We start from the raw sequence: 15873 nt of genomic DNA, 5'->3' as shown, positions 1-15873 counted from the left end.
GGCGGTTTTTGTCCAACCGGTGGCTGGTCCCCTCCGCCGCCCCTAGGACAAGGCAGGCAAAGGGGGGGCGGGGCCTGGGACGTGGTCCAATGGATACGCGCGCCGGGGCGGCAGGGGCGGGGCCGGGCGAGCGGCGCAGGGCCGGGCGGCCGAGGCGCCAATGAGCGCGCGCCGCGTCCGGGGCCGGCTGGTGCGCGAGACGCCGCCAAGAGGTTGGTGGCTAATGTAACAGTTTGCAAACCGAGGGGAGTTGTGAAGAGCGCGGGTCGGGGGTGCTGCCGGCCTCGTGGGTACGTTCGTGTCGCGTCTGTCCCAGAGCTGGGGCCGCAGGAGCGGAGGCAAGAGGTAGCGGGGGTGGATGGAGGTGCGGGCCAGCCACCCCTCCTAGGGGAGACAGCGTGCGAGCTCCGGGGGCGGGTCGGAAGCGCAAGGGAGGGCCGCGCGGACGCCGGGCACTCGGCCTCGCACCGGGCTGCTCGCAGCTCGGCCCCCCGGTCTGTCCCCACGCGCTGGGACGGGCGGGATCCGTTTCCGGGAGTAGGAGCCGCCGCCTTCGTCAGGTGAGGCTTAGGTGAACACCGGGTACCGGATACCTGCCGGGCGGGGAACCTTACCGCCCCTGGCACTGCGTCTATGGGCACAGCGGGGCCGGGGAGTGAGGTGGGGAAAGGGAGGGGGCGGGACAACCCGCAGGGATGCCGAGGAGGAGACAGGCCTTTCCTCCATCCTAGTCACCCCCAACGTCATTACCTTTCTCTTCCCGTCCAGGCCCAGCCTGGCTTTCCCCGCCAGCGGGGGAGCTCCAGGTGTGGGGAGGTGGTTGTGCCCTGGGCGGGGATCCCTGGCCGCACCCCAGGTGTCTGACAACAGGCACAGTGCTGCGGTGCGGCACTCACTGCCTGTGTGGTGGATGAAAGGCTCGGGTCTCCTTCGTCTTGTCCTGTTAGCTTCTCTGTTTAGGGATGTGGCATAGCTGAGGACCCATGCTCTTTCACTTGGGCCTTTGTGTGGGCGCTGCTGGGATGATTAGAGAGTGGTTAGTACCCATCAGGAGGGAGAGGGGGAGAAGTAGGCTGCTTTGCCCTGGGTAAGAATGGAGTAGGTATGAATCTTACAGCTTCTCCGTTCTGGGATGTGGTTCTGTCTCCTTCCCTCCGGGCATCCAGTTTGAAGTGTTTTCTTTCTTCGCCTCCCCCAGGGGCACAATGACAGTCAAAGTTAGGAGGCAGAGGCCGAGGAGGCGAGTCTTTTGGGCCTTGGTGGCTGTGCTCTTGGCAGACCTGTTGGCACTGAGTGGTATGTACCCAAGTAGAGGGAGCAAATGGATAAATGATGACTGAAGGATGCGTGATGGGAAGCGGGCTTGGGGCTCTTGGTCAGAAGTCTCTTGAGTTGTTAGGTCCAGACCCTTTTGTCTTTTGCCATCTTCGTTTACCTATGGAAAGTGGTATGCTTTGATTAGAGGGGGGTCTCAGGAAGGTGGGGGAAGGGAGAGCTAACTGACAAACCTCTTTTCCCTTCAGATACGCTGGCAGTGATGTCTGTGGACCTGGGCAGTGAGTCCATGAAGGTGGCCATCGTCAAACCTGGAGTGCCCATGGAAATTGTCTTGAATAAGTGAGGGTGGCTCCTGTGTTAAGGGTGGGGAACGAGGGAGTCTGGGCTGCAAGTGTGAACGTGTTCGTCATAGTGCCCACAGCAGACTTCGGCGTCTGAGTGGTTAAATGTGTGTGAGTGTCGAGGCTTCTGAGTCCTTCTGCTGCAGGCACCTGGGCCCAAAGTCTCTTTTCCTCAGGGAATCTCGGAGGAAAACCCCAGTGATTGTGACCCTGAAAGAAAATGAAAGATTCTTTGGAGACAGTGCAGCAAGCATGGTGAGCTAGCAGTCCCCCTTCCCAGAGCTAGCAGTTCCCACCAGAGTGGTGGGCAGAGGAGAGGAGATGGCAGCCCCTGGAGTCTGTTTCCTTATCAGTCTCTGTGATGTAAGAGGTAGGTAATGGTGGACTTGGGAGCCTAATACTCTGCTCCTTCTTCACCCCTCAGGCCATTAAGAATCCAAAGGCTACGCTGCGTTACTTCCAGCACCTCCTGGGGAAGCAGGCAGATAACCCCCACGTAGCTCTTTACCAGGCCCGCTTCCCGGAGCATGAGCTGACTTTCGACCCACAGAGGCAGACTGTGCACTTTCAGATCAGCCCGTGAGTGTTCTGTTGGGGAAGGTGGTCTCAGCAACTCTGCTGGGCTCCTCATTGGTGTGTGTTCCTGATTATGCCGCCTTAATGCCTGACTTTCCTTGGCTCCAACTACCTTCCCTCCCCTCAGGCAGCTGCAGTTCTCACCTGAGGAAGTGTTGGGCATGGTTCTCAATTACTCTCGTTCTCTAGCTGAAGATTTTGCAGGTGAGTAGTCAAGGTGGGGCCCTTCATGGCCAGGCTCCCCAGGATCTAGGGCAGTGTTTCTCAAACAGCGGCAACTTTGCCTCCCAGGGAACATTTAGCAACATATGAAGATACGTTTTGGTTGTCGCTTCTAAGGGGTGCAACTGGTATCTAGTGGATAGAGGCCAGGGATGCTGCTAAACGTCCTATAGTGCACAGGACAGCACCCACAACAAATAATTACTTCGTCCAAAATGTCATTAGTGATGAGATTAGAAGCCCTCATCTAAGGTGTGGAGCCGGTGGGACTCTTTTCTATTGTCATCTGTAGAGCAGCCCATCAAGGATGCAGTGATCACCGTGCCAGTCTTCTTCAACCAGGCCGAGCGCCGAGCTGTGCTGCAGGCTGCTCGCATGGCTGGCCTCAAAGTGCTGCAGCTCATCAATGACAACACTGCCACTGCCCTCAGCTATGGTGTCTTCCGCCGGAAAGATATCAACACCACCGCCCAGGTGAGCCGGGGGGCCTGACCAGACATGCAGGGTGACTGAATCTAAGGACAGAGGCCACTTGGTCCCTTTTGCATCTTGTTTGCATGGGCTGGCCCTTGGCAAAATGTACCAATAGCCTCCTCCCAGTCCCTCTTGGAGCTGTTTAGCTTTATGTTAAGAGTCAGACAGCCCCTTGGAAGCAGGCGGGTGGGCAGGCAGGCACCCTGGAGTTTGAAAAGGTTCCTGTGACAGTTGCCTTGATATCTCTACAGAATATCATGTTCTATGACATGGGCTCGGGCAGCACTGTATGCACCATTGTGACCTACCAGATGGTGAAGACTAAGGAAGCTGGGATGCAGCCACAGCTGCAGATCCGGGGAGTAGGGTAAGTGGGTACTTGGCAGGGAGGGCTTCTTGTGAAGACCCTCAAGTCAGGGGTTTCTTCTTGGAGAAGAAACACTGCTTTGCTCTCCTGCATGCTGCAGGAATGCTCTCCCGATTGAGCCATCAGTCATTGTAGGGGACCACTCACAAAGAGTAAGGCGAAGCTGGGGTGCAGGGGAGGACAGTTTGGGAAAATTGGAAGACATGAACTTTCGAAACGTATTCTAAGGAAATCCGTGGAGCTGCAGGCCATATGTAGGGTGTCAGATTCAATCATGTTTTTGTTCTCTTGTCATTTCCAGTTAAATAATTTACCACTCTTGTTGTCATGTTTTTTAATTTTTTTTTATTTTTATGACCTGTGACATAGCCTTCAGGAGATCCTGAGAACATGTGCCCTGTTGTCTCATTTCTTGAAGCCATCTTTTTCTGACTTCACCATTACCACCCAGTCCAAGTTACCATCAGCTTTTATTTGCAGAATTAAAAACATCTCCCTGTTTCTGGTGATGTCTCCTTTTACTTCTTTCTTCGTATTAGAGGGTTCTTCTTAAAATCCAACCTGATCATTAACCTGTTTCTTTAAAAACCTGTCATTGGCTCCAAAACTTTCCCTGCGCCTGTCTCAACCCTGCCTTCTGCAGCCTGTCTGAGCCCTGAGCCCTCTTGCTCTTTGAGCCCCAGATGCTTGCCCTCCTCTGGAACTTGCCATGTACTCTCCCACTTCAAGTTCTTTATGAACATTATTGCCTCTGTCTAGAATGTTCTTTCCCTTCCAGCTAGTGAACTCTGAACTCTTCAGTTCAAGGGATGCTTGCACTGAACTCATCCTTCAGGTTTCAGTTCAAGCATCACTTTTTTTTTTTTTTTTTTTTTTTTTTTGAGACAGAGTCTTGCTTAGTCGCCTAGGCTGGAGTGCAGTGGCGAGATCTCGGCTCACTGCAAGCTCCGCCTCCCGGGTTCATGCCATTCTCCTGCCTCAGCCTCCCAAGTAGCTGGGACTACAGGCACCCGCCACCTCGCCCGGCTAATTTTTTGCATTTTTTTTTTTAGTAGAGACGGGGTTTCACCGTGTTAGCCAGGATGGTCTTGATCTCCTGACCTCGTGATCTGCCCGCCTCGGCCTCCCAAAGTGCTGGGATTACAAGCGTGAGCCACCGCACCCAGCCTCAAGCATCACTTTAGGGGACATGTTCTTGGGCCTCCCTCAGTAGCTTGAATCTCCCCCTGCATGTTCTTCAGGCATTGTCCCCTGACCTTTACAACATGTGACGTAGTGATAATTTCACATTTATGCGACTATTCAACTTTTCCATACCAGGGACCCTGTCTCTCTCCCCGCTGCCACATTTGTATTCCCAGAGAGAAGTACTAAGTAATGCTCAGTAAACACTGTCGAATGAATGAGTGGAAGAAGGGTCACTGTGAGGTGTCAGCTGTGCTGTAGAGCGTTGAGGGCAGAGTGTGTGTCCACACATGGGGCACTGGAGATGAACAAGGTCCCCTGAGATGAAGGAAAGTTGCCATGTGGGGATGAGAGTCAGGCTCCTATGCAGATGTGGGGACCCCATGTTTTCTTCACTTTTTTCCCTGCTCCCTTTTCTCAACAGATTTGACCGCACCCTGGGGGGCCTGGAGATGGAGCTCCGGCTTCGAGAACACCTGGCTGGGCTTTTCAATGAGCAGCGCAAGGGTCAGAGAGCAAAGGATGTGCGGGAGAACCCACGCGCCATGGCCAAGCTGTTGCGTGAGGCTAATCGGCTCAAAACCGTCCTCAGTGCCAATGCTGACCACATGGCACAGGTGCCCACAAGTGGCTGGTTGAGGCTATATTTGTCCCACGTAGAGGGTGGGGGACCCTGCCACTGAACTAGACTGCTCGTTCCTGGCATGGCCCATGCTCCTCCCTCTACCATCCTCCCCAAAGACCTATTCTTTTTGTTTCTGTCCTACTCACCAAGAGAGTGGGACCTGGGCAAGAACTCCCTGACAGTCCCCATCCTTCCCCAGATTGAAGGCCTGATGGATGATGTGGACTTCAAGGCAAAAGTGACTCGTGTGGAATTTGAGGAGTTGTGTGCAGACTTGTTTGAGCGGGTGCCTGGGCCTGTACAGCAGGCCCTCCAGAGTGCCGAAATGAGTCTGGTGAGCGAGTAGGGGAAGGTGGGAATGCCCTGTAGGAAAGGGCATAGGAAACCCATGGGATGTCAAGGGACGAGTCAGTGCTGAGGAAGAGCACTAAGTGTCTGCTGTTCCACCTCTCATTCTTACCCACTGCAGGATGAGATTGAGCAGGTGATCCTGGTGGGCGGGGCCACTCGGGTCCCCAAAGTTCAGGAGGTGCTGCTGAAGGCCGTGGGCAAGTGAGTTTAGGGGCTAGAGCACTGGGCTGAGTTCTGCCTGGGGCACAGCTTTGGGCTGAGCAGCTGGAGGGCTGAGGGGGGAAGTCCCAGTTGCATGCTCCAGGGTAGGCCGTGCTGAGGCTTGGGATTTTCCCAGGGAGGAGCTGGGGAAGAACATCAATGCAGATGAAGCAGCTGCCATGGGGGCAGTGTACCAGGCAGCTGCACTCAGCAAAGCCTTTAAAGTGAAGCCATTTGTCGTCCGAGATGCAGTGGTCTACCCCATCCTGGTGAGTGAGCCTGACTGAGCAGGTGACAAGCTCCCTTTACCTCTCCCAAGTGGGGTTTCCCCTTCTGTCTGCTCTGTCTCATCCCTTTGTCTTTCTGCTAAGAGGTATTCCCCACCCTACCCCCATCCTTACCCCAGAACCTACTTGGGTTCTCTAGTGTGCAACAGTATGCCTCTGTCTGCCTGCTGTGTAGGTGGAGTTCACGAGGGAGGTGGAGGAGGAGCCTGGGGTTCACAGCCTAAAGCACAATAAACGGGTACTTTTCTCTCGGATGGGGCCCTACCCTCAACGCAAAGTCATCACCTTTAACCGCTACAGCCATGATTTCAACTTCCACATCAACTACGGTGACCTGGGCTTCCTGGGGCCTGAAGATCTTCGGTGAGGGGCGGGGGTGCAGGATGGGAGCTCCAGGGACAGGGAGGCATGGCTGCTGGACAATGAGGACTGGGGGTGAGGGAGGATGTGGGCCTGCAGGGCTGAAACAGGGCAGCTATGAGCAACTTCTCTGGAGAATGCATCCATCCTCCTGAGTGTGCCCTTGGGGAGTGCCCCTGACACCTCATGCCAGGAGGCCATGTTGTCTAGAGGGGGAGATGGGCTGGAATGGGTCCCCCTGAACTCCTCTTTCCTCCCCAACCAGGGTATTTGGCTCCCAGAATCTGACCACAGTGAAGCTAAAAGGGGTGGGTGACAGCTTCAAGAAGTATCCTGACTACGAGTCCAAGGGCATCAAGGCTCACTTCAACCTGGATGAGAGTGGCGTGCTCAGTCTAGATAGGGTGAGAGCTAAAGGAGACCCTGGGTGCAGGGCAGGGGCTCAGGCCCTGCCAGCCATTTCCAAAGTGGGTTCCACATGGCATTAGGATATGGTAACCAGAAGTTTAGGAATCAGAAAAATGTTGGCTCTAAACAGCTAAGCGGTGATCTGGTGCAGACCTCCTTATAGCCTATAAGTGGTTATAGGCATTGTAAATTTCTTGGAACTGTTGAATAGTTTGAAGAATCCACTCTTTTTTTTTTTTTTTTGAGATGGGGTCTTGGCTCTGTCACTTAGGCTGGAATATAGTAGCATAGTCATAGCTCATTCCAGCCTTGAACACCTGGGCTTAAATGATCCATCTCAGTCTCCTGAGTAGGTGAGATGATATGCATGTGCCACCACATCCTGCTAAATTTTTTTGTTCTTTTTATAGAGACAGGGTCTCACTATGTTGCCCAGACTGGTCTCTAACTCCTGGGATCAAACGATCCTCCTGCCTCAACCTCCCAAAGTACAGGGATTACAGGTGGGAGCCACTGTGCCTGGCCTCAGGAATCCACTTATTATTATTATTACTTTTTTTGAGACAGAGTCTGCTTGTCTAGGCTGGAGTACAGTGGCGCAGTCTTGCAACCTCCGCCTCCCGGGTTCAAGCGATTCTCCTGTCTCAGCCTCCTGAGTAGCTGGGATTACAGGCGCCCGCCACCACGCCTGGCTAATTTTTGTTATTTGGAGTAGAGATGGGGTTTCACCATGTTGGCCAGTCTGGTCTCAAAACCCTGACCTCAAGTGATCCACCCGCCTTGGCCTCCCAAACTGTTGAGATTACAAGCATAAGCCACTGTACTCAGGCAGGAATCCGTTTTTGAAGAACAAATCTGGGAATATGGATTTAATGGCTCATACAATTACTGAGTGGAGAAGTAGGGGGCTCTTTGGGGAAAGAGGAGCTGGGACCCTATTCGTGGAGGCCTCCTAATCAAGAGATGGGCAACCAACTCCCAAGTCCTTAGAAAAGGCAGCTGAGAGACTAGGCCTGCAACAGCATGGAGTGTGCATAAGCAGACACCCACTTTGGCAGGATGTTTGTGGAGAACAGGTGGATTAGCCTGTGTGTTTCTTGATTTTGAACCTGTTTTCAGGTGGAGTCTGTATTTGAGACACTAGTGGAGGACAGCCCAGAAGAGGAATCTACTCTCACCAGTAAGATGGGCATGCATGTGTGTACGGGAGAGAATGTGTGAGCGTTCGGGTGGTGGACAGGGCATGGCCCTTGGGTTAGAAGGTGGAGTCAGTGCTGTGGTCTCCTTTTGAGTCTTTGGGTTTTCCTCCCCCTAGAACTTGGCAACACCATTTCCAGCCTGTTTGGAGGCGGTACCACACCAGATGCCAAGGAGAACGGTACTGATACTGTCCAGGTGAGTTCAGGATGGAGCCAGGGGAGCATGGAGGACAGTGGGGGATGCAGGTGGTAGCAGCAGAGGAAGGGGGTGAGGGTAGGCCACACCTGCCCCTGTTATGTTAACCATTCACTCCCCAGGATCTTCTGGGCTCTCAACTGTTTCTTGACCGGTGCTCCCAAGGCCCATTCCCCTTGTTCCAGATTCTCTTCCTTTGTCCAGCTAAATTGTCACAGTCCAAGCAGGCCATTGACCATTTGCATAGAGCGGTCACCTGTATGGAACCCCCATGGGGTCAGCGGTGCTCAGCCAGGCCTGCCTGGAGGCTCTGCTCCTGATCATTCCGTGGGGCGCCTGCGGTGTTTCCCAGGAGGAAGAGGAGAGCCCTGCAGAGGGGAGCAAGGATGAGCCTGGGGAGCAGGTGGAGCTCAAGGAGGAAGCTGAGGCCCCGGTGGAGGATGGCTCTCAGCCCCTGCCCCCTGAACCTAAGGGAGATGCAGCCCCCGAGGGAGAAAAGGCCACAGAAAAAGAAAATGGGGACAAGTCTGAGGCCCAGGTGAGCTGTGGCGGAGGAAGGCCAGTGTGGATCCAGAGACTAAGGGAGCGGGCAACTGCCTTGTATCTGACCCCATGGAGAATGTAGGAGGGCAGAGGCTTTTCCTGACACCCCTGACTCTTCCCACCCAGAAGCCAAGTGAGAAGGCAGAGGCAGGGCCTGAGGGCATCGCTCCAGCCCCAGAGGGAGAGAAGAAACAGAAGCCTGCCAGGAAGCAGCGAATGGTTGAGGAGATTGGGGTGGAGCTGGTCGTTCTGGACCTGCCTGACTTGCCAGAGGATAAGCTGGCTCAGTCGGTGCAGAAGTAAGTGAGGACAGATGGTGTGTACATGTGTGGGCAGGGTGGGCAGGGTGTGGGATGGCGCCCTGGGAGGGAGGGCTGTCTGACCCAGAGTCTCAAGTTCTCACTCGCTCTCTCCCTCATCCCTACCCCTCCTTCGTCCCGTAGACTTCAGGACTTGACACTCCGAGACCTGGAGAAGCAGGAACGGGAAAAAGCTGCCAACAGCTTGGAAGCGTTCATCTTTGAGACCCAGGTCAGTGGGCAGGAGGCAGCAGCCCCTGCGGGCTTATGCCTGGCTCTGCGGGCGTTGCCCCTGGGCTTGCGGGTGCATGTGTTTGCATGTCCCCCACCCAGGACAAGCTGTACCAGCCCGAGTACCAGGAAGTGTCCACAGAGGAGCAGCGTGAGGAGATCTCTGGGAAGCTCAGCGCCGCATCCACCTGGCTGGAGGATGAGGGTGTTGGAGCCACCACAGTGGTGAGGGGCCTCTCAGGACATGGCAGGTGGAATGGGAGCTCTCCTTCCTCTCCCAGGGTCAGAGAGAGAGAGAAGAGCCGGGGCTTGAGCCCATAAAGAAAGACAGGGGGCTGACTCCAGGCTCTGCTGTCGTCCCTCCACCCCTCTGCCCAATCCCACATCCATCAGATGTTGAAGGAGAAGCTGGCTGAGCTGAGGAAGCTGTGCCAAGGGCTGTTTTTTCGGGTAGAGGAGCGCAAGAAGTGGCCCGAACGGCTGTCTGCCCTCGATAATCTCCTCAACCATTCCAGCATGTTCCTCAAGTAAGCAGCCCCTGAACCCTGTATGCAGTCCTGCCAGGCCACTGGTTCTCATTCCTCCCAGCTTCCCACTCCCCACACCCCAGACCCCTCTCCCTCTGAAGTTAATGGTCTCCTTTCTGCCTTCCAGGGGGGCCAGGCTCATCCCAGAGATGGACCAGATCTTCACTGAGGTGGAGATGACAACATTAGAGAAAGTCATCAATGAGACCTGGGTAATCACTTCATAAATACTTAACCAGATACTTAGCTGCCATCCTAGGTACTGTGGGAGAGGCGGAGAGAGGAAGCCACAGCAACCCCTGCCTCCTGGCTTAGCATCTAATCTGAAGACAAAAGATGTTTGTATTTGAGCCCACATCTGATTAGTCCCAAGCAAGAGCCATGGCCATAAGAGTCATCAGACTGGAGAAGCAAAATGCCCATGCCATGAGGATAGAAAAAGCTGTTTTGAGGGGCTGGGATTTGACCTAGGTCAGAACATGGTCCAGGGTTTGGCTAGGTGAGACTGATGTGGCATGTGAAGTAGAAACTGTTTTGGATGTGTGGGGACTCTTGAGCCACAGCTCAGAAGTGGAGAGTCAAGAAAGGAGTATTCAGCCGAGCACAGTGGCTCATGCCTGTAATCCCAGCACTTTGGGAGGCTGAGGCAGGTGAATCATGAGGTCAAGAGATCGAGACCATCCTGGTCAACATGGTGAAACCCCATCTCTACTAAAAATACAGAAATTAGGCCGGGCGCAGTGGCTCAAGCCTGTAATCCCAGCACTTTGGGAGGCCGAGACGGGCGGATCACAAGGTCAGGAGATCGAGACCATCCTGGCTAACACGGCGAAACCCCGTCTCTACTAAAAACACAAAAAATTAGCCGGGCGAGGTGGCGGCGCCTGTGGTCCCAGCTACTCAGGAGGCTGAGGCAGGAGAATGGCGGGAACCCGGGAGGCGGAGCTTGCAGTGAGCTGAGATCTGGCCACTGCACTCCAGCCTGGGCGACAGAGCGAGACTCCGTCTCAAAAAAAAAAAAAAAAAAAATACAGAAATTAGCTGGGCGTGGTGGGGCGTGCCTGTAGTCCTAGCTACTCGGGAGACTGAGGCAGGAGAATTGTTTGAACCCAGGAGGCGGAAGTTGCAGTGAGTTGAGATCGTGCCACTGCACTCCAGCCTGGCAACAGAGCGAGACTCCGTCTCAAAAAATAAAAATAAAAAAGGAATTTTCAAGGGGTTTGTTCAGTTGCAGTCACTCCAGAGTAGTAGGATGTAAGCCAGAAACATGCAGGTTGGGACTTCGTTGTGGAGAACATTTATAATACCCTTCTGAGGAGTCTGTTAGCCTCATGGGACTGAGGCCAGGGGTGGCAGTGATTTGCAGTCTGAGGGAAGAGGCTGGTTGAGGGTGTGATTCCATCTGGGACAGAGATGTCTGCTCTCTCCATGGCTAGCTCGGAGCCTCTCCTGGTCTCACCCACAGGCCTGGAAGAATGCAACTCTGGCCGAGCAGGCCAAGCTGCCCGCCACAGAGAAGCCCGTGTTGCTCTCAAAAGACATTGAGGCCAAGATGATGGCCCTGGACCGAGAGGTGCAGTATCTGCTCAATAAGGCCAAGTTTACCAAGCCCCGGCCCCGGCCCAAAGACAAGAATGGGACCCGGGCAGAGCCACCCCTCAATGCCAGTGCCAGTGACCAGGGGGAGAAGGTCATCCTTCCAGCAGGTGAGGGCAGGGTACCTGGCTGCATGTTCTGCTGGACAGAGAGATGGCCTCCTTTCCCTCCTGAGGCTGTGTCTTACCCCTGGTTTCCTTCCAGGCCAGACTGAAGATGCAGAGCCCATTTCAGAACCGGAGAAAGTAGAGACTGGTGAGTTGGAGCAACCATGGTTGAGCACGTGGATGTTGCATTAGCCCAGGGCTAGGCAAACTGGCAGGCACAGCCTGTTTCTAGACAGCCCATGAGCTTGAATGGCCTTTGCGTTTTTAAAGGGTTGTTTAAAAAAAAAAAAAAAAGGCTGGGCGCGGTGGCTTACACCTGTAATCCCAGCTCTTTGAGAGGCTGAGGCGGGTGGATCACCTGAGGTCAGGAGTTCGAGACCATCCTGGCCAACATGGTGAAACCCCATCTCTACTAAAAAATGCCAAAAAAATGAGTCAGGCGTGGTGGCGCACACCTTTAATCCCAGCTACTCGGGAGGCTGAGGCAGGAGAATCCCTTGAACCTGGGAGGCGGAGATTGCAGTAAACTGAGATGGCGCCACTGCACTCTGCACTCCAGCCTGGGCAACAGAGACTCTGTCTCAAAAAAAAAAAAAAAAAAAAAGAGTAGGCAAAGAGACCAAATGTGGTTCATGTATCCTAAAATATTTACTAGGTGGCTCTTCATGGAAAAACTGGCCCAGCCTTCCCTTAGCCTCTTCTTCCCTTTTGAGGAGACTAACCTGTTCCTTTCCAAAGCAGGATCGGAGCCAGGAGACACTGAGCCTTTGGAGTTAGGAGGTCCTGGAGCAGGTGAGGGTGGAGCTGGGGCTACAGTGGGAAGCCTGGTGGGGTCTCAGGAAATCCTCTGCAAAGAACTGGGGTTGGTTCCTCTGTTTCACCTGCCGTGATTCCTTTGCTCCCCCAAACTCCCAACAGAACCTGAACAGAAAGAACAATTGACAGGACAGAAGCGGCCTTTGAAGAATGACGAACTATAACGCCCACCTCTGTTTTTCCCATTCATCTCCACCCCCTTCCCCCACTACTTCTATTTATTAAACATCAAGGGTGGGGGGAGGGGTAGGTCCTGCCCTCGGCTGGAGTTCCTTTCTCACCCGTGATTGGAGGTGTGGAGAAGGGGAAGGGAGAGACAGCTCACTGGTTCCTTCTGCAGTACCTCTGGTTAAAAATGGAACCTGTTCTCTTCCCCAGCCCCACTCCCTGTTCCCTACCCATATAGGCCCTAAATTTGGGAAAAATCACTGTTATGTCTTAATTTGCCTGTGGGTAGGGAGAGAATGGCTGCCAGTGGTTGATGGGTCCTGGTGATGGGAAGGGTATCTGGGGTTGCTGGGGAGTTTCCACTCTTCTCTGGTGATCCTTCCTTCCCTCCCTTCCTCTCCCACCATGCGATCAGCATTCTTTCAGGCCAGTGTCTTCAGAGCCTCGGTTACCAGGTTTGGTTTCCGAGTGCCTATCTGTACTCTTTCCTCCCTCTGCAGGCTTCTCTTTCCCTGAGCCTCCCTCCCCCGTTCCCATCCAGCTTCTTTCCCCCTGGATTTCCTTGGCTTCCTGCTGCAAATTGGGCAGTTCTCTGCCCCTTGCCTAAAAACCTGTACCTCTGGATTGGTGGAAGTAAATCTGGAAGGATTCTCACTCGTATTTCCGACCCCTAGTGGCCAGAGGAGGGAGGGACACAGTGAAGAAGGGAGTCCACCACCTCTCCAAAGAGGAAAGCCACGTAGAGAGGTTGGCATGGGGTGCCCACATCCTGCAAGCTCTGTCATAATCTGCATCTTTCCAGCAGCCTGGTACCCCAGGTTCCTGTAACTCCCTGCCTCCTCCTCTCTTCTGCTGTTCTGCTCCTCCCAGACAGAGCCTTTCCCTCACCCCCTGACCCCTGGGCTGACCAAATGTGCTTTCTACTGTGAGCCCCTATCCCAAGGTCCTGGGGAAAGGAGAGACCATGGCGTGAATGTAGAGATGCCACCTCCCTCTCTCCGAGGCAGGCCTGTGGATGAAGGAGGAGGGTCAGGGCTGGCCTTCCTCTGTGCATTGCTCTGCTAGGATGGGGACCCCTGACCCACCATGCCTATGCCTAGGGAGCCCGTCTCCAGTATTCCGTCTGTAGCAGAAGCTAGGGCTGCCACCCCAGGTCCATGACAAGAATGAACCTGGCTGTGTCAGTCATTTTGTCTTTTCCTTTTTTTTTTTTTTTTTTTTGCCACATTGGCAGAGATGGGGCCTAAGGGTCCCACCCCTCACCCCACCCCCACCCCCTCTGTATGTTTGAATTATTTCAGTAGCAGTTGATGCTGGTTGGACAGGTTTGAGTCAAGTTGTACTTTGCTCCATTGTTAATTGAGAAACTATTTCAATAAAATATTCTTTTCTACAGTTTTTGTGCCGTGAGTTTTTAAAAATAGAAAAATTTTTAAATAGAAACTTTGGGCCAGGCATGGTGGCTCATACCTGTCATCTTAACATTTTGGGAGGCCAAGATGGGAGGATCGCTTGAGGCCAGACCAGCCTGGGCAACAGCGAGACCCTGTCTCAAAAAAAAAAAAAAAATCTGAGTGTGGGGATGTGTGCCTGTAGACCAAGCTACTTCGGAGACTGAGGCTGCAGGGTGGGTCCCTTGGTCCCAGGACTTTGAGGCTTCAGTGAGCTATGATCGTGTCACTGCACTCCAGCATGTGTGACAGTGAAAACCTCAAAAATGTTTGAATAATTATCAAAATGTTATTAACACTTTGGACTTAGTTGAGATTTGTATATGTATTTTTTTCATGGGAACAAAATACTGGTTTTATTTTACTGCTAACATTATTTGGACTCCTATATCCCAGGTATTTTTAGGTAACTTTTTTTTTTTTTTTTTTTTGAGACTGAGTCCTGCTCTGTTACCCAGGCTGGAGTGTAATAGTGCGATCCAGGCTCACTGCAACCTCCGCCTCCCGGATTCAAGTGATTCTACTGCCTCAGCCTCCCGAGTAGCTGGGATTACTGGCACCCGCCACCATGCCCAGCTAATTTTTTTTGTATTTTAGTAGAGACGGGATTTTGCCATGTTGGACAAGCTGGTCTCGAACTGACCTCAAGCGATCCACCTGCCTTGGGCTCCCAAAGTGCTGGGATTACAGATGTGAGCCACTAGGCCCAGCTGGTAACATTAATTTTTAAAATAGCAACCTCATGGTACAAACAAGATACCAGTTCATAGAGATTTAGTAAGTAATTGGTCCAAGGAATGAATCAATGTTGAGTGCTTCAGCTAGATTTGAGCTTAATTCGGACCCATTCACCCTTGTTCTTCCTACTTAGCCAAGGGAATGTGTTGGTAGAGATTCACCATTTGTCGCACAGTTTCATTTGTTCATCAGTTTGGGATGGAGCATTCCTAACCCAAATTTTCTATTACCAAGGAAGGATCCCTTTTGTCTTTAATCATGTACATATCTTTTTTTTTTTTTTTTTTTTGAGACGGAGTCTCGCTGTGTCTCCCAGGCTGGAGTGCAGTGGCGTGATCTCGGCTCACTGCAAGCTCCGCCTCCCGGGTTCACGCCATTCTCCCGCCTCAGCCTCCCAAGTAGCTGAGACTACAGGCGCCCGCCACCACGCCCGGCTAGTTTTTTGTATTTTTAGTAGAGACGGGGTTTCACCATGTTAGCCAGGATAGTCTCGATCTCCTGACCTCGTGATCCACCCGCCTCGGCCTCCCAAAGTGCTGGGATTACAGGCTTGAGCCACCGCGCCCGGCCTAATCATGTACATATCTAAGCAGTTGTATACAGTATACAGGGTGTTCTGTCACCCAGACTGGAGTGCAATGGTGCCGTCTTGGCTCACTGCACCCGCGACCTCCCAGGCTCAAGCAATCCTCCCACTCAACCCTGTAGCAGAGACTACCTGGCTAATTTCTGTATTTTCTGGTGGAGATGGGGTTTCACCATGTTGCCCAGGCTGGTCTTGAACTCCTGGGCTCAAGTGATCTGCTTGCCTTGGCCTCCCAAAGTGCTGGGATTACAGGCATGAGCCACTGAGCCTAGCCCCGTTGTATTTACATTTAATAACCATGAAGGCCCAGCCAGGTGTGGTAGCTCACGCCTGTAATCCCAGCATTTTGGGAGGCCAAGGCAGGCGGATCACGAGGTCAGGAGATTGAGACCATCCTGGCTAAAACGGTAAAACTCCGTCTCTACTAAAAATACAAAAAGTCAGCCGGGCGTGGTGGCACCCGCCTGTAGTCCCAGCTGCTCAGGAGGCTGAGGCAGGAGAATCAAATGAACTCGGGAGGCTGAGGTTGCAGTGAACCGAGATCGTGCCACTGTACTTCAGCCTGGGTGACAGACTCATCTCAAAAAAAATAACAATAACCATGAAGGTTGTCTTTTTTCTTCTCTAAAAGTTGAACAAGTCACATAAGTTTTGAATGTGGAAGTTTTGTTTTGTTTTTTTTTTTTTTGGATGACATTTAGACAGTTTCAGATTCACAGCAGAAAGCAGAATTCAGCAGGA

The 15873-nt window shown here is 53.1% G+C and overlaps 1 protein-coding gene across 11 annotated transcripts; it reads left to right on the top strand.

Moving 5' to 3' along the window:
- Positions 1-162: 162 nt before the first annotated feature.
- On the top strand, positions 163-13752 carry HYOU1 (hypoxia up-regulated 1). Of its 11 annotated transcripts, none has more exons than XR_012423772.1 (26): positions 163-290; positions 1199-1296; positions 1524-1617; positions 1796-1874; positions 2044-2198; positions 2323-2399; positions 2710-2891; positions 3143-3258; positions 4868-5060; positions 5268-5402; positions 5538-5620; positions 5757-5889; positions 6083-6270; positions 6533-6671; positions 7795-7855; positions 7991-8070; positions 8423-8608; positions 8740-8912; positions 9057-9144; positions 9246-9368; positions 9537-9670; positions 9798-9882; positions 11107-11376; positions 11471-11521; positions 12115-12165; positions 12292-13752. XR_012423772.1 is itself a non-coding variant. In XM_005579886.4 (26 exons), exons 2-26 carry the CDS (start codon positions 1206-1208, stop codon positions 12351-12353), a joined length of 3000 nt encoding a protein of 999 aa, XP_005579943.3. In that variant the 5' UTR covers positions 163-212; positions 1199-1205; the 3' UTR covers positions 12354-13752. The 11 variants fall into 11 exon arrangements, 8 of the variants coding, with proteins under 8 accessions (XP_005579943.3, XP_005579940.3, XP_045225945.2 ...); XR_012423770.1 differs by having other exon boundaries at positions 163-560; XR_012423771.1 differs by having other exon boundaries at positions 163-560; positions 12112-12165.
- The last annotated feature ends 2121 nt before the right edge of the window (positions 13753-15873 follow it).

This window comes from Macaca fascicularis, chromosome 14 (assembly GCF_037993035.2).
Source record: "Macaca fascicularis isolate 582-1 chromosome 14, T2T-MFA8v1.1".
NCBI classification, from domain to species: Eukaryota; Metazoa; Chordata; class Mammalia; order Primates; family Cercopithecidae; genus Macaca; species Macaca fascicularis.
Note: the sequence above shows the minus strand (reverse complement) of the source record. Positions and strands in the feature narration are given on the sequence as shown.